Source organism: Diaphorina citri, unplaced genomic scaffold (genome assembly GCF_000475195.1).
Source record: "Diaphorina citri unplaced genomic scaffold, Diaci psyllid genome assembly version 1.1 scaffold1108, whole genome shotgun sequence".
In the NCBI taxonomy this organism is placed as follows: Eukaryota; Metazoa; Arthropoda; class Insecta; order Hemiptera; family Psyllidae; genus Diaphorina; species Diaphorina citri.
Window position 1 is genome coordinate 26,331 of NW_007378537.1, and position 22,109 is coordinate 48,439.

Genomic DNA, 22,109 nt, shown 5'->3' on the forward strand with positions numbered 1-22,109 from the left:
TTGTCAAACTAAAAACATAAACGAAACTCAAATATTAGGCGAGTGAGGAAAAGTTTTCTCTCCCGCAGTCTCTGCAGCTGCACTCTGTGTATTTATGGTGATTTTAGCGATCAAAAATTGATCATATCTCAGGATCGGTTTAGATTTTCGCAAAATCCTTTCTTATTGCACACCTAGACCATAAAAGGAATATTCCTACCAAATTTCAGCTTTCTAGGTGTTGTGGTTCTAGAGATAGAGCGATCAGTGTGTGAAATGTGAATGAGTGAATGGATCTCGTTCTTATAATATAAGATTCTCAAGCCTCTCCAGTTCAGCTTCAACTTTGCTTTTCAACATTAATGGGACAGATCTCGGCTGGAAGAATTTTGGCTTTGCATTATCATTTAATTTTAATTTGACTTTATCACCACTATACTTGCCAAGCTTTTGAGAAAAAACTTCTGGATATATCTCAATTAACTTTTTAACTTGATCACATGAAATAATTTGGTGGAGACTATTATCTTGAAAACACTTGAAGATTTGCTTCAAACTTTCAAACATGGAAATCCAATTTCTACCAAGGAGAGCACAACCATTTCCTTTTAGAATATATAGATCACATAGCCGTTGCTCAGATGCAATCATAACATTAACTTGAATATATCCCAACAAATGTACTCGTTCATTTCCCCAATACGCAAGTTTCAAATTGGACCTTTGCAAATCGATATTTTTAAAATATTCATTGTACAATTTTTCAGAAATAATTGACACAGACGCTCCGGTATCTAACTCAAATTGAACGGTCTTACCTTCAATCAGTGTACTAACTTGAAACTTATCCACATAATTTAACTGATTCTCAATAGATAACAAATATGACAAGGTCTCGTCGTCTTCTTCTTCTTGACGCATGTCAATTTCAGAAACAAAATGTTGTCTTTTGTTTTGACCTTCTTTACACATGTTCTTCAGGTGTCCTTGATTACCACATACATGACATTTATAATATCTGAATCTGCAATTTCTTATCATGTGGCCATTTCTACCACAACATACACAATGCATGTCACTTCGATTATCACAGCCCTGTGAACTAGAAGGTGTCATCTTAGAACTAGATGGAAAATTTCTAGTTGGTCCAATATGATGGGGTCTGGATTTGAAGAATCGCTGCTCTTGCAGTTTATTAACATCTTGAACATTTGTTTCTTCTCTCAAATCTTTCTCCGTTTGTTCTATCTGAATAGCACATTGTAATATAAAATCGAACGTTAACTTATCTTCTCTTTCCATTCTACATTTTCGTTTTATATCCTTGTTCAAAACACCACTTAATAATCTATCTCTTTTATCCATGAGATATTGGTCAACAAGGTTATCCATAAATACACATGGAAATTCTTTTGAGAAAGGAGATAATCAATCAGGAAGTAACAATGTGCAATCTGAAAAACTGACATTCAAACGAGGCATATACCAGGGAGATGTGTTCAGTGCACTGTGGTTCTGTTTATGTTTGAATCCACTCAGCAACATATTGAACTCCACCACCTATGGATACAAACTCAACAAAGATCCTAATTCCCGTGTCACACATGCATTCTACCTTGATGATCTGAAGCTTTATGCCCATAGTTCTGACCAACTTCAAAGCATGATGGAAATAGTGGTGAATTTCAGTTCATCAATCTGTATGTCACTTGGCCTCAACAAATGCAATATTCTGAACGTAAAACGAGGGAAAATCATTGAGTCACCCAGTATGCATTTATTGAGTGAGAAGTCAGCTCCCATGGCGTAGTGGTCACTGCACTCGCCTTGCACGCGGGAGACCCGGGTTCGATTCCCGCGGGGTCAAGAAATTTGTATCATGCAAATGATTGATCCCGTGACTGGCTGTTGCGGGGCCCACTCAGCCTCGTGAGGAAAATGAGTAGCTATGACATGTAAATGCGCATAGCGACCGGTGCCAGCATGGTAGGTAAACATTGGTTGTTAGGATTATTGAGATACTTATTGGGAAAAATCCTACAATGCTGCAGTGAGCACCAAAGTTGTGACATAACACAAAGAAATTGCATTTACAAATCCTCTGTATGGTAAACAATGTAATCAAGTAAACATGTCTGCTAAATTTTATTTAAAGCGGGCAAACTGATCAAAAGTTACGGTGAAACAAGGAGTTTCATTATAAATGCAAGAGGTTTGATAGAGGGAACTGTAACTGATAAGGTCTTATCGTCCCGAAATCGACGAAGAAGGAAGACAGGATAGGAGAAAGTCGGCCATTCCGAGAGCGAACATTATTCAATCAATGTGATTTCTCAATTTTCTCGCTCTCGAATTTTCGACCCATTATTCGTTCAGGATAAAATCTGCCTTGGGTAGGAATCGAACCCGCGGCCTAGCGCTTACAAGACAGTCGCGTTACCAAAGTAACTAGGCTGGCGACTAGAAATAAAAACAAGCTTTTGGTCAGACCCAAACAGAAATCGACTTTCCATTTTTCGAATAAGCTGAATTTATTATTGTTATTTTTATTTCGTTTCAGAGGAACGAGTATTCGGAAAGCATAGGTTGTCAAATTATCAAGCAAGATGATGTTACTCAGGTAAGTAGTGCCAACAAGAAAAACTGACTTCCTTTCCAATTGAACCCACTTCCCTTATTTTGAAAAAAAAAAAAACTTTCTCCGCCAAAGACAAGAGAAACGGCAAACGAAAAATACTTATCCAAAGAGCGCTTAGAATCAGGAAAGTATTTTTCACCATTTTCTTATCTATTGTTCCTCTATTCTCTTATCCATTTCCCCAGGAGGGGTTGAGCGGACTCAAATCATGTCCCCCGGACGGTCTAGTCTGGAGACTTGCAATCTGCAGTTCGCACGCTCTATACTCGATGGGCGGGGCAAAGTCTTTCGCTCACGTGTGGTTTGAGTTTGTGCAGGAGCTACGATATCGGTGGGAGAATTCATTGCGGATACCGGGGTAAGTGAGAGACAACTTTTACCAGATTGATTTTTTTTTTCCTTAGATAAAACTTTTTACGGAATTGATTTTTTATTTTGAGATGGACATTTTCAATAGGCTAATTACAAACTGAGAATAGCTATCTCAAAGTGTTGTATTTTATTCATAGAACCTTGGAAATAGAATAATTTACTGTAAAGACTACAGAAGAGTTGACTTGTATAAAAGCAATCGGGCTGAAATTACGAAAATATTTCATCAAGGTGATTTGATTTGAAAAAAAAAAAAAAAATGGACATTTTCAATAGGCTAATTACAAACTGAGAATAGCTATCTCAAAGTGTTGTATTTTATTCATAGAACCTTGAATGAAGGAGATGTGTTCAACTACTGGAACAATATTTGGGGAATCGAGCAGCAACATAATCAGAATGCAGCATGGATAAGAGAGGAAACCAATAGATTTCAAAACATAACACCCATGCTCAACACGATCATTACTCTATCTGATGTTCAACGTGCAGTTCGTTATATTCAGAATTGGAAAAGTCCAGGACCAGATAGAATTCAGAACTATTGGTTCAAGTATTTTACGAATGTACATCCAGTTCTTGCTACTCAATTTCAAGAATGTTTACGAACTCCTGATAGGTAGAACCTTGTGCTTATCCTTAAAGTTAGTCACTAGTCAGGGTAATCAATAAAATTAGTGTTTTATTTTTACATGTCTATTTAAATGGGAAGATTGGTTACTTTCGTAAGCACAATATTTACATTTGTACGGTTTCTCTCCAGTGTGGGTTCTAATATGACGAGAAATACTTTGGCTAGTGTAGGTGTGATAGTCACAAGCATAGCAGACAAATTTAAAATCAAAATTTGGTCTCTCTACAGCTGGACATGTTTGACAATGACTTGAGAGGTCGGGAAATAGTATCAAACTATTGCAATGTTTACATGATATAAATTCTGAAAAATAAAATATAAAACTAATAAATATTCCTAATATGGTAAGGTAGGAAGGAGGAAGAAGATGAGAATATTTATTTTATGGATATTTTTTGATTTACCAAGTAAATATCGTTGGTCATGACAGGTTTATTTCGTACATTTAATAGTTAAATAGTGCGAATCATCGTCAATTTTAATGATAAGAACGAGATTTAATAATAGTGTGATAGTACATAATTATTATGATTGATATTCAAAATGTGGCCTATTACATTATACTGTAGTGTCGTGCTTTTGCATGTCTTTTTAAATGGGCAAGTTGCGCGCTTTCGTAAGGACAATAATTACATTTATACGGTTTTTCCCCTGTGTGGGTTTTAATATGGCGAGTCATTCGCTGGAGAAAATGAGTGTGGTAATCACAACCGTAGCAGACAAATTTATAATCGCTGTTTCGTCTTTCAACAGCTATGCACGTCTGACAATGACCACAAAGATCGGAAAATAACAAGTAAGCTTTACAGTGTTTACACAACACGTATTCTGAAATATGAAATTAAAGTCGAATAAATTTTTACATCAATTAGGATAAATTTTACAGCAAGAGAGGGATATAAGATTTACCGTACAATTTATTTTAGCATTCAATTCCAATGTTTGAATATTTGTTTTACTTTTCTCTTCACGGGGAAATGAACCAATATTCGACACATAATATGTTCCAGACCAAATAACAATTCATAGAGGACTGTACTTATAACATCAGTCACTTGTCATTGTAGTCAATTATGTTATAGTGTTTTATTTTTATATGTCTATTTAAATGGGAAGATTGTTTACTTTCGTAAGCACAGTATTTACATTTAAAAGGTTTCTCTCCAGTATGTCTTCTGAGGTGACGTCCCATTCTTTCGCCAAGATGAGTGTGGTACTCACATGCAATGCAAACAAACTTATAATCAATGTTATGCCTCAGAACCCATGAACATGTTTGGCTATGGATAAGGAATTCTGAATGTGATATCTGATTTTTGCAATGCACACATTGTAATGTGTGGAAGCTAAAATCTGTAATTACAGAACGAAAATAATATAATATTTTAATTACTAGTTTGAAGATGGAAATTCTTCGCTTATTTCGGAAACGGTAATACATTGAATTGTTCAAAAAGTGAGCTGAAAAACTAACCTGAATTCTTGTAAAAATAATAATAATAATGAAGATCAATACTTGAGAATTTGTATTAGGTAAAGATCACTATTAATGAATTTATTTAATTTTGACATCCTTTGTATCAGTCTTCCACACATGATCTGTCATCAGAAGACAGTGTCCACACCCCCACCACTGTCACTGTCAGCAACAACAACACCGACAGTCAGTTTCCCTTGAAAAAGTCTATAAAATAGACGAAACTCCGAGTCGGGATAAAAAAACCTACTCTTAAGTATCCATTTTATATATAACTTAAGTAAAATAGGAATTAGGTAAAGATGCTTAATACAATTAATTTACTTTAAATGTATGTTCTTAATAATTATTCAATTTCTGTGGTTTACAAGCAATTTTGACGGAATTTTATTCCTGTTTAACTCTTAATGGCGTATTCTAACATGTCTCTTCAGATCATTGGGTTGTTTGCAACTATATTTACATTGAGTACATTTAAAAGGTTTCTCTCCCGTATGTGTTCTAATGTGAAATTGCATAGCATGATTTACATGAGTATGATAGTCACAAGCAAAGCATACAAACTTGTAATCAAAACCGGACCTTTGAACAAAAGGGCATGTTTTACAATGATGTAACAGATCAGCTTGCAGAACATAGGAGCTGCAATTTTTACATTGCATACTCTCTGAAATGCATAAAATAGAAGGTAAGTAGAGTTCATATTAGTATTTTATGACATGAGTTCCAATCAAAGGGATTTCTCAAATGTCCTCTTGATTTTGTTTAAGTGAAACTGAGAAGGCGTCTATCAACAATAAATAATAATCTAGGGTCTAGGGTGTTAACAGATTTACCAAACTTGATTCAATGTCTGATTTTGACATGTCTAGTTAAATTGTAGGGTTTTTTACATTTATAACTACAATGTAAACATTTATACGGCTTCTCTCCGGTGTGAGTTCTAATGTGATATTCCATTTTCTGTTTATTGTCATGACGATAGTCACAAGCAAAACAAATATAATTTGATCGAGAACCTTCTCTATGATCTTGTGAACATGTTTTACAATGATGGATTAACTGCGCTTTTGGAATATAGGACAAACAATTTTTGCAACAAAAAATATCTGAAACAGATTATAACATAGGATAGAGAAGAAAGGGAACACAAAATGTGTAAATGTAGGTATACCTGACAAAGTTTTTTACCTGACTAACATGTCTCTTCAGATCATTGGGTTGTTTGCAACTATATTTACATTGAGCACATTTAAAAGGTTTTTCTCCCGTATGTGTTCTGATGTGAAATTGCATAGCATGATTTACATGAGTATGATAGTCACAAGCAAAGCATACAAACTTGTAATCAAAACCGGACCTTTGAATAAAAGGGCATGTTTTACAATGATGTAACAGATCAGCTTGCAGAACATAGGAGCTGCAATTTTCACATTGCATACTCTCTGAAATGCATAAAATAGAAGGTAAGTAGAGTTCATGTTGGAATTTTATGACATGAGATCCAATCAAAGGGTTTTCTCTCTAATGTACTCTTGTTTTTGATTAAGTTAAACTGAGAAGGCGTACATCAATAATAAATAATATATTAGTATTCTAGGGTGCCAACAATAATATATTAGTATTCTAGGGTGCCAACAATTTTACCAAACTTGATTCAATGTCTGATTTTGACATGTCTAGTTAAATCATAAGGTTTTTTACATTTATAACTACAATGTAAACATTTATACGGCTTCTCTCCAGTGTGAGTTCTGATGTGATATTCCATTTTCTGTTTATTGTCATGACGATAGTCACAAGCAAAACAAATATAATTCGATCGAGAGCCTTCTCTATAAACTTGTGAACATGATTTACAATGATGGATTAACTGCGTTTTTGGAATATAGGACAAACAATTTTTGCAACAAAAAATATCTGAAACAAATTATAATATAGGATAGAGAAGAAAGGGAACACAAAATGTGTAAATGTAGGTATACCTAACAGTTTTGTACAAAGTTTTTCATTGCTATAAATTTCATTGGCTGAATGGCAATTAAATTATTTTTGCAAATATATTTTATTTCTATAAAACTCTACAGTGCCTTTATTTTAAGCCATGTACTTATATTCTCTCTAGTTGTTATTGTAGGGGAAACATTATATCACACTCTAGGAAACCCATAAATAATTTAACACATATGATTTCCTTCCACAAGTACTAACCTAGCTTCGACTAAAATAGAGTGATTGCGGCTATGTACAACTATGTATGTAGGTGTCTAGTAAAACAAAAAAGACTAGCAAATATTGTTCATTTAAGGGGAAAAAAATCGCTCTAAAAATGTCCAAACTTTTTCTTGTGATAATTTAGTCCGGCAACACTAGCTGATCTAAATGTACACATGTTGCAACCATATGGTTTCTCGCCAGTGTGTTGCCGTAAATGATTTGCCATATTTTGAGAGCTGAATGCATTTTTGTGACAGTATAAACACACAAATTTGTATTTAAAAATGTTCGGTCGAGCCATGTATGGACATGACTTACAATGGTCCAAAATTTCCGTCATATTTGTCGAGCGAAATTGGCGACAGTGAATGCAATCTGAGAAGGAAAATAATTGAAATTAACTTTCAAACGATGTTAAAATTTAAAGTTGGTGGCTGGTATTAAGAACTTGATTAAGATAGATGTTGCAAATCCAAAATTACGTTACTCATGGTATACTTCCTAAAATTATTATAGAAAAAGAGCAGATAAAAAAACAACACAAATGAGAAAATAAGTTTATTTTCAACAAATAGAACAAAAAAAGTTAAAAACAAACTATATAAATATAAACCATAAAACAATAAATAAATTCTAATTATACCAACATAAGTGACCATCATTTCTCTTTTTGGTAAAACTGATGTAAGAAGCCTTTGCTTTTCCAGATAATAAATTGTCAAGATCCGTTCTATGTCAAAGGATGATAGTCATGCAATTTTTAAATCTGAGTCACCTCTGGTTGTATACAGGGGGGGCACCTATCCGGTATACTGTTCTTATGTTTCATAAATGACATCATCAATATCCTTCCAAATAATGTGCGAGGTTGGCTGTTCGCAGATGATTTTAAAATAGCCATGAGAGTGGGCGGAGCTATCGATGTGAATCGGTAGCAGGACGTCATCCAAAATTTAACTGCTTGATGGTTTTGAATTTGGAAAAATGTAAAGTCATGAGCTTTTATACAAATAAACACCCTATTCTAATAAACTACAATATTAACAACGTACAATTAGAAATAATGAATGATATTAAAGATCTAGGAGTTACTTTCCAATATAATTTAAAATTCAATCTCTATTACTCTGAAATAAAAAGTAAAGCTCTACGTATGCTGGGCTTTCTGTATAGGCATACTATTCTATCTTTACACATGAAAAACGAGTGAGAGTTTTATTTGAAAATGACATGACGATATTTTATTTCGAGAACTGAGCTTTCAAAATTGCCTTTAAAAGTTTCACCAGAATAGATGATCACAACTATGATAATATCATGGCAGCAAACAAAATCATCAGCTTAAAAAATAGAAGGGACATGCAGGATCTGGTTTTTATCTACAAGGTTCTTCACAATCTCATCTATTCACCTGAGATACTGAGTAACCTCAATTTAAAAGTACCTTTGAGAAAAACCAGATCCTACGATGTATTCGTTCTAAAGAAAAATAAAACCAATATTGGTGAATTTTTTCCAATCCAACGTATGGAGAAAATTGGAAACCATATAACCAGCAGTGCAGGCCTGGATCTGTTTTCCTGCAGATTGCAGGACATTATTAATGTATATTATAATAGTAATTAATAGTAGGTATGTAGTTAATTGGGTAAGTACCCTATAGGTATTAATTTCTTTTTAATCTTTAATATTTTTATTTTTGTATTTTATTGTATTTTTTTTTTTCAATAAATAAATATAAAAATGGGATTTATTTCCGCGTAAAAAAAAAATAATAAAAATAAAAAAATAATAATAAACGAATACACGGTTTAAAATCTGTCCTAGAGTTAAAACCTATCTGTTTCTGTTAATTGTATTTGGATTAGACCACACTATCGAACAATGAGCTATTCTCATTTAAGAATAACCCGAAGAGACTAGTTCATCTGAGCGAATGACAGTGCGCCAGGAGTTTCTTCTGGGTGCTTAACGCTTATATGTTTCTTTAACGTCGTGTTTTCAGCAAAATTGGAATGACAAAAATGGCAAATAAACGGTTTGTCCCCTGTGTGCTTTCGAATGTGCTTCCTCATATTATTGCTGTTATAAGAATGGTAATCACAATCATAGCACACGTATCGAAAAGACTGATCAGGTCTTTGTACATGCTTGCAATGTTTACAGTGATTTAACAGATCCTCAGTTTGATTGGTGATAAAAACTTTACAGCGACTGCACTTGGAAACGACATCAGCCATGGAGAATACTGAAATTCAGAGAAACAAATATATTAATAAATAATGATATCACCAACGAAAACTGACATGCATATTCATACATGCTGCAACATACATTGAGTGAAAGAAAAATACATTTTTCTTAGACAAAAAAGAAATCACTTGAAAATTCTAAATTTTGATTTATTTCATTGAAAAGTACGACTATGATAATAATATTAAATCTTAAATAAAAGATTAAAACTTAAAATACATTATAGTATGGCACTTAAAAGAAAAACAACATTTTAAGCCCCATTTTTCTGATCAGATTTTCGTATCAAGAAAACGATCGAAACTCTCCCACTTTTTTTCTCTCTCTCTCTCTCTCTCTCTCTCTCTCTCTCTCTCTCTCTTATACTAACAATGTTTAATCAAGTACCTAATCTACTTACTAAAAGTATGACCTGAAATGGGCAAGAATATGTTTACACAACTTAATTAAACTAACTTAATAGTACCAAGTTTTCTAATAAAACTAAACAAAATTAGACTTAAGTTTAAGGTTAAATAATGGAATATGAAAAAAAAAGGAATTTTGAAATTAAAATTTGTATCACAAACAATGAGAATAAATCAAATGTTAAAAATTGAATACGAATAACGAGATCTATGTTAACAGGAAAAAATTAAACACATGAATAAAAGTGGAGTGACCAAACAAGTACCGAGTAACATACTTAAGTTATTTATTTTACAGAAGTTGCAATTATTTAAATGAAAATAATTCTGCGAACTGCATTTATTTGATATTGCTTTTAAACGTACCTACTAATCAGTAATAAAGTTACTGTATTTCATACAGAAAAGAGATCCGGAACCGAAAATCCAACAAATAATCAGAAAATTTATTTGGTTAACTGAGCATTATTATATCATTTCATTCAACTACCTTACGTCTAACCGCTGATCAACGAAGGTTGTCAGGTAAAATAAAAGAAAACCCCTTTTTTTTAGGTGCTGTAACATTTTAATGTCCTTTGCACCAAGTCCGGTTTATGGTTTGGATTTTGCTGTAGACATGAATACGAAAAACGTTAACAAAATCTTACGGTAGAGTTTTTCAACCAAAAACATTCTGAGACGATTTTTCCAATCTCGCTTGGTTTCCGAAACATCAGCCATTTTGTTTTTCTTAAAAATTTGTGTAAAATGAAAATAATCGAAATAAAAAAAAACTTATAAGGAAAGTTCCTAATTTACTCTTAAAGGGATCCTAATTTTCTCTAGTACTTAAAGGGATTTATTCCAAAAGAACATTTTATTGTTAATGTGTTATAAAATAAACTTCAATATTATTATTATTATTATTAAAAATAATTTATAAAAATTGGATCCAACTAACATAAGATATGAGAATTTAAAAGTAACTAAATCTAATATTGAAAACAAGAAAATCACAGAGATTAAAAACAAAAAAATAATGAAATTATAAATAAAAAAAAAAAAATCAAAAAATTATACGTACATATTAATTTTTCCCTAAGTAATCAAGCACATGACACTATGAAAATACACACGAGAAAAAATATGGCACTTCAAAAACACTTTCAAAATGTTAAATTTGATTTTCGAAAAATTGATTCAAACCAAAAGGTTTCATCTCGTTAAAAGTAATTTCATTTTCACTCTCCAGTTTTAGATTTTTTGTCTTCACGAAACTTTCACGTCCTCCGTGTCCTGTTGTCAAGCAATGGTACTTTATTCCCGCCAAGTTGGTTGACCCAAACAAGCAAATAGAACATTTATATGGTCTCTCGCCTGTGTGGGATCGGATATGAACTTTCAAATGTGAACTTTGCGACGTGCAATACATGCAATGCGGACATTCGTATGGTTTGTCTCCAATATGTCTTCTTATATGATTTTTCATATTATCAGAACGTTTTGTATGATAGTTGCACACGAAACACACAAACTTGTATGTTTCATCCAACCTTTGCACTTCTTTACACACTTTGCTGTGTTCTATAATATCTGAACAAGAGCTTCTTAGATGACATTTACAATACTGACAGATTACGAATCCTGCGAACAAAAATATTTTGGCAAAAGCAAATTGCCAGATTATACCTTTAAGCCGCCTAAAAATGTTAAAACATAGGAATCAGAAAGTAAAAATAATAATCAAACTTATTTTCGCCCTAGGAACTGTTCTTAAAACATAAAAGATAATGCTAACTGTAAAACGTAAGAAAAAAAATTAAAGAATCATCGAGATTCCCTGATCATGCTATTAAATAAAGAGGAAGAGACATTTCATCTTTCATAGAATTTAGCTAAATTGAATGGTTAGTAATAAAGTCATATAAGAAGCTTTTGTTAAATAACCTTAATGATGTTAATACCAACACCACAGAGCATAGAGATTTGAAGAAATCAAATAACTGGTAAGATGTAAAAAAAAAACTACCTGTAGGTACTCGTAGAAAATTTATCATGAATATTTATAGAACTATCTAACGTGCCTAACCTAATTATTACTCCCATATAATATAACTAGCTGACTACAATTTTTGCGAAAATGTTCAACCTTAGGTTTTATCCCATGAACATTTAAACTGTGAAACTTTAAGCTTTTAGAACTTGTGCAACTATATGTACATCGACGACAATTATATGGTCTCTCGCCTGTGTGCGTACGCATGTGTTTGGTGAGTGCAGATGATTCACGAGCACTGTATGAACACATTTCACATTTAAACGGTTTCTCTCCTGTGTGCACGCGAATGTGTTTTCTCATATGATCACGAGACGGAGAAAAATAACTACAACAATAGCAACTATATCTTTGACTCGGCTCGGATCTTTCAACACACGGACATACAAGACAATGCTGCGTCAAGTCTTCTATTGTTTTTACGATGGATGCGTTGCAATGTTCGCAGGATATGACGTCTGAAATGATAAATCAAATTTAAACGATCTGGAAATTCACAATGAGTTAGGAAAAGCACGTTAATGTTTTTAGAATAGTTATTTTATTATTATTATTATTTTTTTTTTTTAGATCAAAGTGTTAATTTTCTCATATTGAATCATGTTATAAGAGCTATAAATCACACATCATTCGATACAAATAATTTTATATAGGAAAGAGAACAAAAAGAATAAAGAACATCTTCTTGGTGTCAATCTTAATGGGGAAACTACATACATACAAATAATAATTTCGTATTACTCTATCAATAAACATAATATTAAAATGAAGAGAAGAAAAATGAGATAAACTCTTACTTGTAATGGATTTCTTTTCGAGCGGAGAGAGTAAAATAATCAAGGACAAACATGCAACTCTATTCTAAACTTAACAACAAAATATTTATAAATTAAAATACATGCACATAATTGTAAAAAGTAGAAACTTTCTAATGACTGCTCAAATACTATTGTTTTATATTTTTCTATTGATATTATCTTTTATATAAAAATTGTTTGATGGCAATTTGGTAAAAGAGTTGTAGTTGTTTACTAATGCAAAGGAATTGATTATTGGGTCATTTTCCTATAGGTAAAAGATTAACTAACATAAACTGTGTAATCACGAAGATGGTATGTATTTTAACTATGCATGACGTTCATATGCATGTTAAGGTTAGAGCTCTGAGTGCTGCTGTACGAACAATATGTACATTTAAACGGTTTCAATCCAAAATGTTTATTAAAGTGGTATTTCATGTGTCCGCTATTGGCTGTATGATAATCACATAAGTGGCAAACATATCTGTGAGAAATATCGGGCCTGGTTATCTTTGAACAAACTTTACTGTGTTCAAGCATTAGGTTTGTATCACAAAATAGTTTCTTTTTGCACCGAAGACAAGGATGTTCATCTGGAAACGAGTGGAAAATGTAGTAGATGTAGGTTACAAATTAAAAATATTGGAGTTAGGTACCTGTTATTTTATCTTCATCTTCTTTTCCCACTCAAGATACCTACTATTTTACAAGATATTAAGGAAGTTAGATACTCGTAGATGAGGCGGGGGAAAAAGGAGAGACAAACCAAGGGCTTTTAAATTTTATTTCAAGTATTTGGATGTTTAGAAAAAACATGAATTTTCAAACAAGAACTTTCGGCACACGCGTAGTTGCACTGTGTACATTTATATGGTTTCTCACCCGTATGTAACTTCATGTGTCGAATTAAAGATGAAGAGTGTGTGCATTTAAACTCACACAGAGTACATTTGAATGGTTTCACGTTGAAGTGTGCAAATATGTGTTGTCTCATGTGAGCAATGTTACTAGTATGACGGGTACAGAGAGGACAGACGTATTTATATGATGAGTCAGGTCTGTCTACTTGGTAACATGAAGCACAGTGCTGTAAGACAGAGTCCATGTCGTTAGGAACATTGCGTATACAATGTTGACACACAATATGCACTAGAAATAAAAGAGAACGGAAGTACATTAAACACGTGAACCCAGACCCACGTTATAAACAAGGATTAAGAGTTTAGAATTAAAACAAGGAGGAAAAGTAAATTCTAATGGGTAATCTTTGATTTATTTTTTGGCTCCACATTCAATGGATAAACAAGTTGACATGTCTGGTAAATCGTGTCTCGTTGTTAAATGGTATTTGAGTTGTGAGTTCTGACTGAACTTGAGATCGCAAAGTGAACAAGCATATGGTTTCTCTCCCGTGTGAATTCTCATGTGTCTGCCCAAGCAGGAGGACTGCGTTGATTTGTAGCTACAGTGTAGGCATTTGTAAGGTTTGATGCCGACATGACCATTGATATGTTGTCTCATATGGCCACTTTTATACGTGTGATAGTTACACGTGAAGCACACGAACCGGAATGACCCATCCGGTCTAGGGACACCACTGCATAATTCCCCATGACTGACTAGATCCTTAATTTTATAAGGGAGGAGATCTCGGCAATGGTGACAAATAACGGTCTCATCTGAAACAGAGAAGTAAATTGATTAATTTCTCTTCCATCTCAATAGGAATATCAAACAAAGTATACCCGAAAACCAAGACTCACGTAGACAAATAAACCATGGGACTACAAAGACAAGTATACGAGTACATTGCCCAAACGTTGGACGAAAAACCAAACCATACAATGTACTATGACAATTAATTTACCCGACAAACTATTTTGTGTATAATCTTCGATGTTACCTTATAAGTAAAAAGAAAGAGATCAAAAAAGCTCATTTTAATAATGTGATTATGAGTTTGACTAGCATTGGAGTTTTAATGGTAAAACAATTATACAATATTAAAGTCAGCATACTATAAAACCTTCAAATAAAATACTACACTTATAAGATTTACATGGCTCTATTATAATAAACGCTTGTAAATTATAAAATAAAATATACACTAGTAAAATTTAAAAGAAAGGTGAAATAACGTTGTCAAGCATTTTGAATGACAAATACTTTGGTAAAAATAGTGGCCAACATAAAACATTGGTTGAGTAATACTAATACATTACTTACTCTTGATTCTTACAGATGTAATATTCATTCTTCGTTCTTCTTATTTTTTTTACGATATTCATATTTTCAAAAAATGTCTCCACTCGAATGTCATGTTAGGGTCACCTTGGATTTTTAGGATAAAATAGAGAAGAGAGAAAAGCAAGTTCATTATAATGATAATAACTTATAAATTAATAAGCTAACTAAAGTATATAACATAAATTAAAAAAAAAAATTACAAATGACTAGACATACAAACTAGAACATGAATACAGGAGAATAATTATTAGGTAAAAATAAAAACATTAACAGCAAAGGCAATAGAATCCCTGAAAATGAAGAATTGAACTAGAATACTATACAATAACAGATGGGGATCTTAGTGAGATCAAGATTGAAATTCCCACTATACCGGCAGTCAGATTAAAAACAACCAGAGTTTTTTTTTAGGGGTAAATTAATAGGCATACCCAAAAATTCTTTCAGAAGGTAAAAGTGAGCTTTTAAATATAAGAGGTATTCAAAAATCAACACTCAAGGACTTCAAAACAAAGATAGAGAAGGACACCTATAGAAAGGCCTACGTTCACGATTTTAAGCCTAAAACTTCCATCTTTCTCACTAAGCGTAATTTGATTGAAATTTCAGTTGCCCACTATGTACACAGTAATTTACGAGAACTTCAGAGTACGTATACTCCAAAACTACTTTGAGTCATAGCATTGTCTTTTAGACTTGAAAAAAAAAGAGAGTTTTATTATGCTTGGATTTTTAGAAATAGTCCTCAACATCATTATCATCCTCAATCTCAGCTTCTGACCAAACATCTGGCAGCACACTATTTCTGGTACGCCCCCTCGATTTTACCCGCTTCTCGGGAGAGAGAGCCGTGTCCAAAATATACGTCCCTGCATCTTGAATAATACCGTCTGATTTGATGTCCAGATCATGCTTTGTCAGGGCATGCATTTGTAGATTGTATTTCTTAGTGCACCTATAATCACAAACGGGACATTGAAACCTTTTCTTGTACAAATGTGACACTTGTATGTGATGATCTAACGTGTCTCTCCTAGAAGCACTATATCGGCAATGAGTACATTTAAATGGTTTCTCTCCAGTGTGAGTTCTTATGTGTTTCTTCATACATTCACGAACACCAGTGTGATAGTCGCACGTGTAGCATACGTAGTTGAATGATTTGTCCGTGCTCGAATCAGGCCTCTCCTTACCGGAACAAATTCTGCAATGTTCCAGAAGTTCTTCCGTGATGGTGCTCAAAATGAGACCACAATTTTGGCAAATACTTATTTCTGAAATTCAATCGAAATTTTTGTCTTATTAGTTATTTGTTAGTAAAGACTGTGGGTTGGAAGGTGATGAGGGTTATTTATGTAATTAAAAGGATATTATGTACAAATAGAATTCATTCAGAACTAAAAGATTTCAGTTTCCTCTTCCTTAAAAAATAAGAACACAAAGTGTAATTACTAAATAAATAAATTAATAACGCACGTCCATACCGTGTAAAAATTTGGTTCATTTATTAAAAAGAGGTACCTATTTGAATAAACAATATAGATATATTAAAACTAAAGTAATAAATAGTTACTCGTGTATATCGAAACATTTACATCGAAACATAAACATGAATAATTGTTCGTGTTAAACCTTTTAAAATTTCAAATCAGAAGGATAGTCGGCTCTCCAAGTGTCACTATGTTTAATTCGCACATGAACACCTAACGTATCTTTTCTCGCCGCGGTATAATCGCAAAACTCACATTTATACGTTCGTTCACCCGTGTGGCGCTTGATGTGAAGGTCCAACGTCTGCTTTCGTTTGAATGTGGAATCACAGATTTTACACTGAAACGGTCTTTCGCCCGTATGATTTCGTATGTGTTTGATCATGCGTGAGCTATAGAGGGAGTGGTACTCACAAGAGTAGCACTGATATTGATAGGAACGATCAGGGCGGGGCATTTTATCACACGTTCGACAGTGATCGGCCAATTGCTGAGTGGTTCCGAACAAAGACTGATCGCAGTGTTGACATATTACTGAAACTTGAACATAATAACAGTAAAGAAAAAGTTAATAGTGCTAACTGAAATTAGATTTTACGGAAAACTAGATAAACGAAAATTAGAAAACAAGATACCTATATAAAATTTTCAATCATCAAATCATTACATAATTACAAGTTGAATTTACAACCATTGTAAAAGAAATTAAATGATATTAAATAATATTTTCTTTATTAAGATTTATATTTTATCTTGTGCTCTCTCAAAAAAATTCAAAAGAATGTTCCATAGCTCAAAAGCAAGCCAATAAGTAAATAGCTCGTTAAACGTAATAAACAGAATGTTCTATTTCTCAAAATTCTCGGAGATTTCTTCAATAAACATTAGAATCATGTAGCAGACCAACAATTTTCAATCTCCTTCGGCGATTTTTCGTGCTTACTGAGAACGTGCTTTTTCACTTGAATTTTTTGCGTGGCCTGAAAATCACACGACGAACATTTATACGGTTTCTCGCCAATATGCGTCCGCATGTGTGTCCTCAGGTTGGATTTCGAGTAACTGCTGTACGAACAGTATTCACATTTGAACGCTTTCTCTCCGGAGTGTACCTTGAGATGTGTTAGCATGTATGAGGATGATCTAGCGGTGTACGGGCAGTGACCACAACTATATGGTTTCTCGCCCGTGTGTTTCCGTTGGTGCTTCTTCAGATCATTCTCATACGCAGTTTTGTAGGTACACCAGCAGCATTCGTACGACTTTTCTCCCGTATGCTTCAAAAAATGCCTCTTCAATCGCCATGCTCCAGATTCTACATGGCCACAAATGCAACACGTGTTTTTGTTTTGAGCGCGCCCGTATGCTTCAAAAAATGCCTCTTCAATCGCCATGCTCCAGATTCTACATGGCCACAAATGCAACACGTGTTTTTGTTTTGAGCGCCTGAACAAAGATGTGTAATCAATGCAGATACTTTGCTCTCTAGAGGTTCGTCGCAAAATAAACAAAGTAATAATTCTGAAATGCGAAATCGGTTAGCTTATTATTAATACAAGCTGATATATTCACAAGTTGAAATTCTTGTACATATCTAATAACAGTAATAACTAATAAAGTAGAAATGGGACACAGAGCTGTACTTGGTCTTGACTTTTTTTTTTTTTTTGAAATGAGATGTCCTTTTTTTTTATTTTAAGCAAGTATCACTTAGCTAAAGTGAATCATGGCCGAATTAATTTACGAAAAAGGAGATAAAAAAGACATCAGGTAGTACCTATATCAGTTGTGTAATGTGTACATCAATGGCACTATTTCCCACCTTGGTTTTAATAATTTTGAAGGTGTCTGTTGACTAAATGATAAAGAAAATCACAATTGATGATAATAATTAAAACTAACAAATAATAACCGATAATTATAATAAAAAAGAGGAAATTATTAATAAGGAACAATAAATTTACTAAATCAAAGAGATTTTATAGGAGTTCAGATACTGAATTTAAGAAAGGACAATGAAAATTTTCTACAAGTATTACTGAGTGAAAGATATTACAATAAAAATAAGATTGGAAAATAGGTATCTAATTAAAAAAGGTACAAATTATTTTAATTCTACACACATTTAATTTTGATGTTTTATTTTCATGTGAGAGGTTACGTTTCCATGTTGATTACTGCTGTAATTGCAATAGTAACATTTGAATGGTTTCACACCCAGGTGTACACAAACATGTCTTTTCATGAGACTCGTAAATCGAACATGGTAGTCACACTCATAGCAAACATATTCATAGGATTTATCAGGTCTAGGCACTTTTGGGCAGATTCTACAGTGCTCAATTACAATTGACATATCTGCCCAAAGCTTTTGTTTACAATTCTGACACGTCAATAATCCTGTAATTTATTATTATGAAAAGTCATTAGTTTGCAAATAAAACATGGTGCAAATGAGTCTAATGAGTCTAACACTTACTAAAACAGATGTTGAAAATCTGCAAGTGGGCACCACACCAAAATCAAGTGGTGTGGAGGTAGGTACATATGTTGTAGTGATTTTTTTTTTTTTTTTTTTTTTTTTTTCATGTATTATATTTAAGGTTAAGTACCCGTACCTACTTCCAATGTAACAAAAAAAAATCAATGTACTTAAACACCCCTTTCTACCTTGTTATGCGGATTTAATAAAATACCTACCTATTCACATTTTTTCCTAAAAATAATATAAAGAATAGAAGGTAAACATCAATGTTAAGTTGAAACATTGTTTGTTTATTTTTACAACAAGATATTGAGTGGATATCTGAAAAAAAAGAAAGCTAATTAATTTATACATCAGTAGACTTCACAGTGCCATATAAGCTTGGGAGGTTAGCTGCGGCATTGTAAGCACATGGTCACAAGTTAAATTTCTACCTGAAGCAACACTTTACCTATCCTAAACAAGATAGGATTTGATACGCCCAAGTAAAGGGGCTTTTCAGAACTATTCTGAAAGTACCTGGGCATAATTCAGATTTATTCTTAAAAGAAAAAAAAAAAATAATAATAATAAAATAAAAATAAAATGAAAAAATAATATAGATATAAATAAGCAATATGATATTCAATTACCTTACTATTTTTTTTTTTGCATTTTATTGTATTTTTTTCAAAAAAAAAAAAAAAAAGTAAAAATGGGATTGTTCCCATGAATATGTTAAAAAAAAGGTTATTTATGAAATTGGATACTCACGAGTTGCTTATTTATCCCGACTTGGAGTTTCATCTGTTTTATAGACATTTTCAAGGGACAAGAGACAATCAATTACTTAGCTCATCAACAAATGGTGATCAACCTACTTGAAGGTTTGTCATGTCCAAGTATGTAATACCAGGGTTAAAATTTGATAGCATCTTTTGCTAATGTTCAGATGGTGTGTAGTGATTTTACATGCATAGCTGCCACTAAACATTTGAGCCAGCCTAGTTAGCTTAGTTGGTAGTGCGTCTGCCTTGTAAGCGCTAGGCCGCGGATTCAATTCCTGCCTGGGGCGGATTTTATCCTGATGGGATAATGTTTGTTCTTGGAGCGGCTGGCTTACTCCTATCCTGTCTTCCTTCTTTCTTCGATTTCGGGACGATAAGACCATAGCAGTTAGAATTCCCTCTGTCAAACCTCTTAAATAATAATAATAATAATAATAAACATTTGAAATTCTACACACATAGATCCCAGGTAAACATTTGAAACTTTGCCATTCTAAAGTTAACACAATGTAGATCTAGGGTGTATGTTTAAATTGACACTTGATTTAAACTAGTAAGAGATGGGTTCAAAAACCATATTCGATAATAAGGTGGTAGGTACAATACCTAAAAGCTACAACAAATGTTTTAATACGGTTGACAGTTGCTGGTTGGACCAATCATCCAATTCAGGATAAGAGGTATAATAAGATCAAGACTGTGAAGGAGATAAAAAGTGCCAACTGATAGGTAATGTGAATTTTTCACTTACCGATAGGATGTTGGGGCTGATTTTGAATAGACTACTTACAAATCAGGTACATGGGGCTTTAACTGGACACAGATTAACACTGAAGGACACATTTTTTAGTAATAAAGCACCACAGGAGGAACGAACTGTTAAGAAAGGATTTCTTAATTTAATTAATTTATTATCAGAAAAGGCACAAAATAAATCCCAAAACCAATAAACCATAGATCAGGAAAAACAAATTTGAAATTTCGCGCTGAACGACGGTCGAACCGGATTTTTTTACTGCTATGAGCACTTTTTAGTTTTTACTGCCACAAAATTGGGTACTGCTAAAAATGGTCAAAGTTTTTTTTTATTCTTTTGCAAATTAATTAATGCACATTAAATTTACATAGCTTCAGTACTCGATGAATCACTTAGGTTAAGCTAAGTTTCACGTGATTTATTCTTTTGCAAATTAATTAATGCACATTAAATTTACATAGCTTCAGTACTCGATGAATCACTTAGGTTAAGCTAAGTTTCACGTGATTGGTGTCTGGATGGCTGGTGTCCTGAATCGATCATGTAAAAAAACTGCTAATTTACTGCTAAATTGCTAATGATCTTTTTTACTGCTAAATACAGCTGTGCTAAACTAGCGCGAAGAACGCGCAACGGATTTTGTAGGAACTAAATTTTATAAATAAACACAAAACTAACCGCGATTTTTTTGAATTTTGAAAATGGTAAAAACTAGTAAAATTGAGTTTATTAGATGGAATTTCATTTATCCAGTAGTTTTTCGGGTTAAAAATGTTTAAACGTGATGTCTAGTTGTGAATGTCTTCGAAAATTCAGTGCCCGTAGCTCAAGTGATTTATAAAACTATTTAAAAGTACATCCTCTCAAAACCCAAATGTAGAAGTGTCTGTGGTAAAAATCAAAGTTTTGTGCCTAATTTTCAAGATTTTCCTTCTTTAAGCAGCCTGGAGGGTCAAAAATACAAAAAAAAATAACCTTAATCAAATAACAAACACGAGACTAGCAAGTGGTCTCCTAAAGATTTCAACCACTGTGGAAAGAATACGTTGGTCTCAGTACAATCAATGTCTATTCAATAACTAACCTAAACCTACCTAACAAAATTGTAATAATCAACATTAGGGTTTCCATGTTCATATTGAAATGTTTGTTCTCCCTTGAGATTACTTGGTAACTGTGCCCAAACAGTCTTCAAGCATGATCAAATGCCAATGAACATTTCAACATGAACCCTTGGTCCCAAACCTAATGTGAGTAAAGTGTGGTTATAATCATAGCATTTAACGTATTAAATCTGTGTAGGGTACACATGCTAATGGATACCTCAATGATACAGAGATAAATAACGATAGTTCTATTTTGAGACAAGGTTCTGGATCCTGTTGAAAGAAGCAACTTTGAACATGATCTTGTTTCTGATGGGTTAAGATAATGTAAGATATATTTGCAAAGTGCAAAGCAGCTTCGTGAAATAATGGTCATGGATAAGATCTCTGTTTCCTACAACTTCATCATATAATTAGTTATTTAAAAAGTCAAGTCATTTGT

At 33.1% G+C, this 22,109-nt stretch overlaps 4 protein-coding genes across 4 annotated transcripts in view; all 4 read right to left on the reverse strand.

Moving 5' to 3' along the window:
- Positions 1-5,931, reverse strand: part of LOC108252993 (zinc finger protein 82-like) — a 7,214-nt gene extending 1,283 nt beyond the window's left edge. The window contains exons 1-3 of the mRNA XM_026827270.1: positions 5,508-5,931; positions 4,180-4,461; positions 798-1,227 (exon numbers count right to left, since the gene is read on the reverse strand). Of these exons, the coding sequence (XP_026683071.1) occupies positions 798-1,227; positions 4,180-4,461; positions 5,508-5,762 (967 nt within the window). The 5' untranslated portion in view covers positions 5,763-5,931. The remainder of the gene's footprint in view (positions 1-797; positions 1,228-4,179; positions 4,462-5,507) is intronic.
- A 620-nt stretch (positions 5,932-6,551) lies between these two features.
- LOC103514242 (transcriptional repressor CTCFL-like) lies at positions 6,552-12,053 on the reverse strand. Its single transcript, XM_026827271.1, has 5 exons — positions 11,139-12,053; positions 9,971-9,982; positions 9,238-9,565; positions 8,093-8,189; positions 6,552-7,030 (listed from the first exon to the last, which is right to left on the reverse strand). The coding sequence occupies exons 1-5, from the start codon at positions 11,446-11,448 to the stop codon at positions 6,758-6,760; spliced, it is 1,020 nt and encodes a 339-aa protein (XP_026683072.1). The 5' UTR covers positions 11,449-12,053; the 3' UTR covers positions 6,552-6,757.
- A 2,004-nt stretch (positions 12,054-14,057) lies between these two features.
- LOC108252998 (protein krueppel-like) lies at positions 14,058-20,759 on the reverse strand. Its single transcript, XM_017446140.2, has 2 exons — positions 20,595-20,759; positions 14,058-14,494 (listed from the first exon to the last, which is right to left on the reverse strand). Exons 1-2 carry the CDS (start codon positions 20,605-20,607, stop codon positions 14,088-14,090), a joined length of 420 nt encoding a protein of 139 aa, XP_017301629.1. The 5' UTR covers positions 20,608-20,759; the 3' UTR covers positions 14,058-14,087.
- LOC113469506 (zinc finger protein Pegasus-like) lies at positions 15,649-16,684 on the reverse strand. Its single transcript, XM_026827277.1, has one exon. The coding sequence runs from the start codon at positions 16,167-16,169 to the stop codon at positions 15,795-15,797; it is 375 nt and encodes a 124-aa protein (XP_026683078.1). The 5' UTR covers positions 16,170-16,684; the 3' UTR covers positions 15,649-15,794.
- Positions 20,760-22,109: the final 1,350 nt, after the last annotated feature.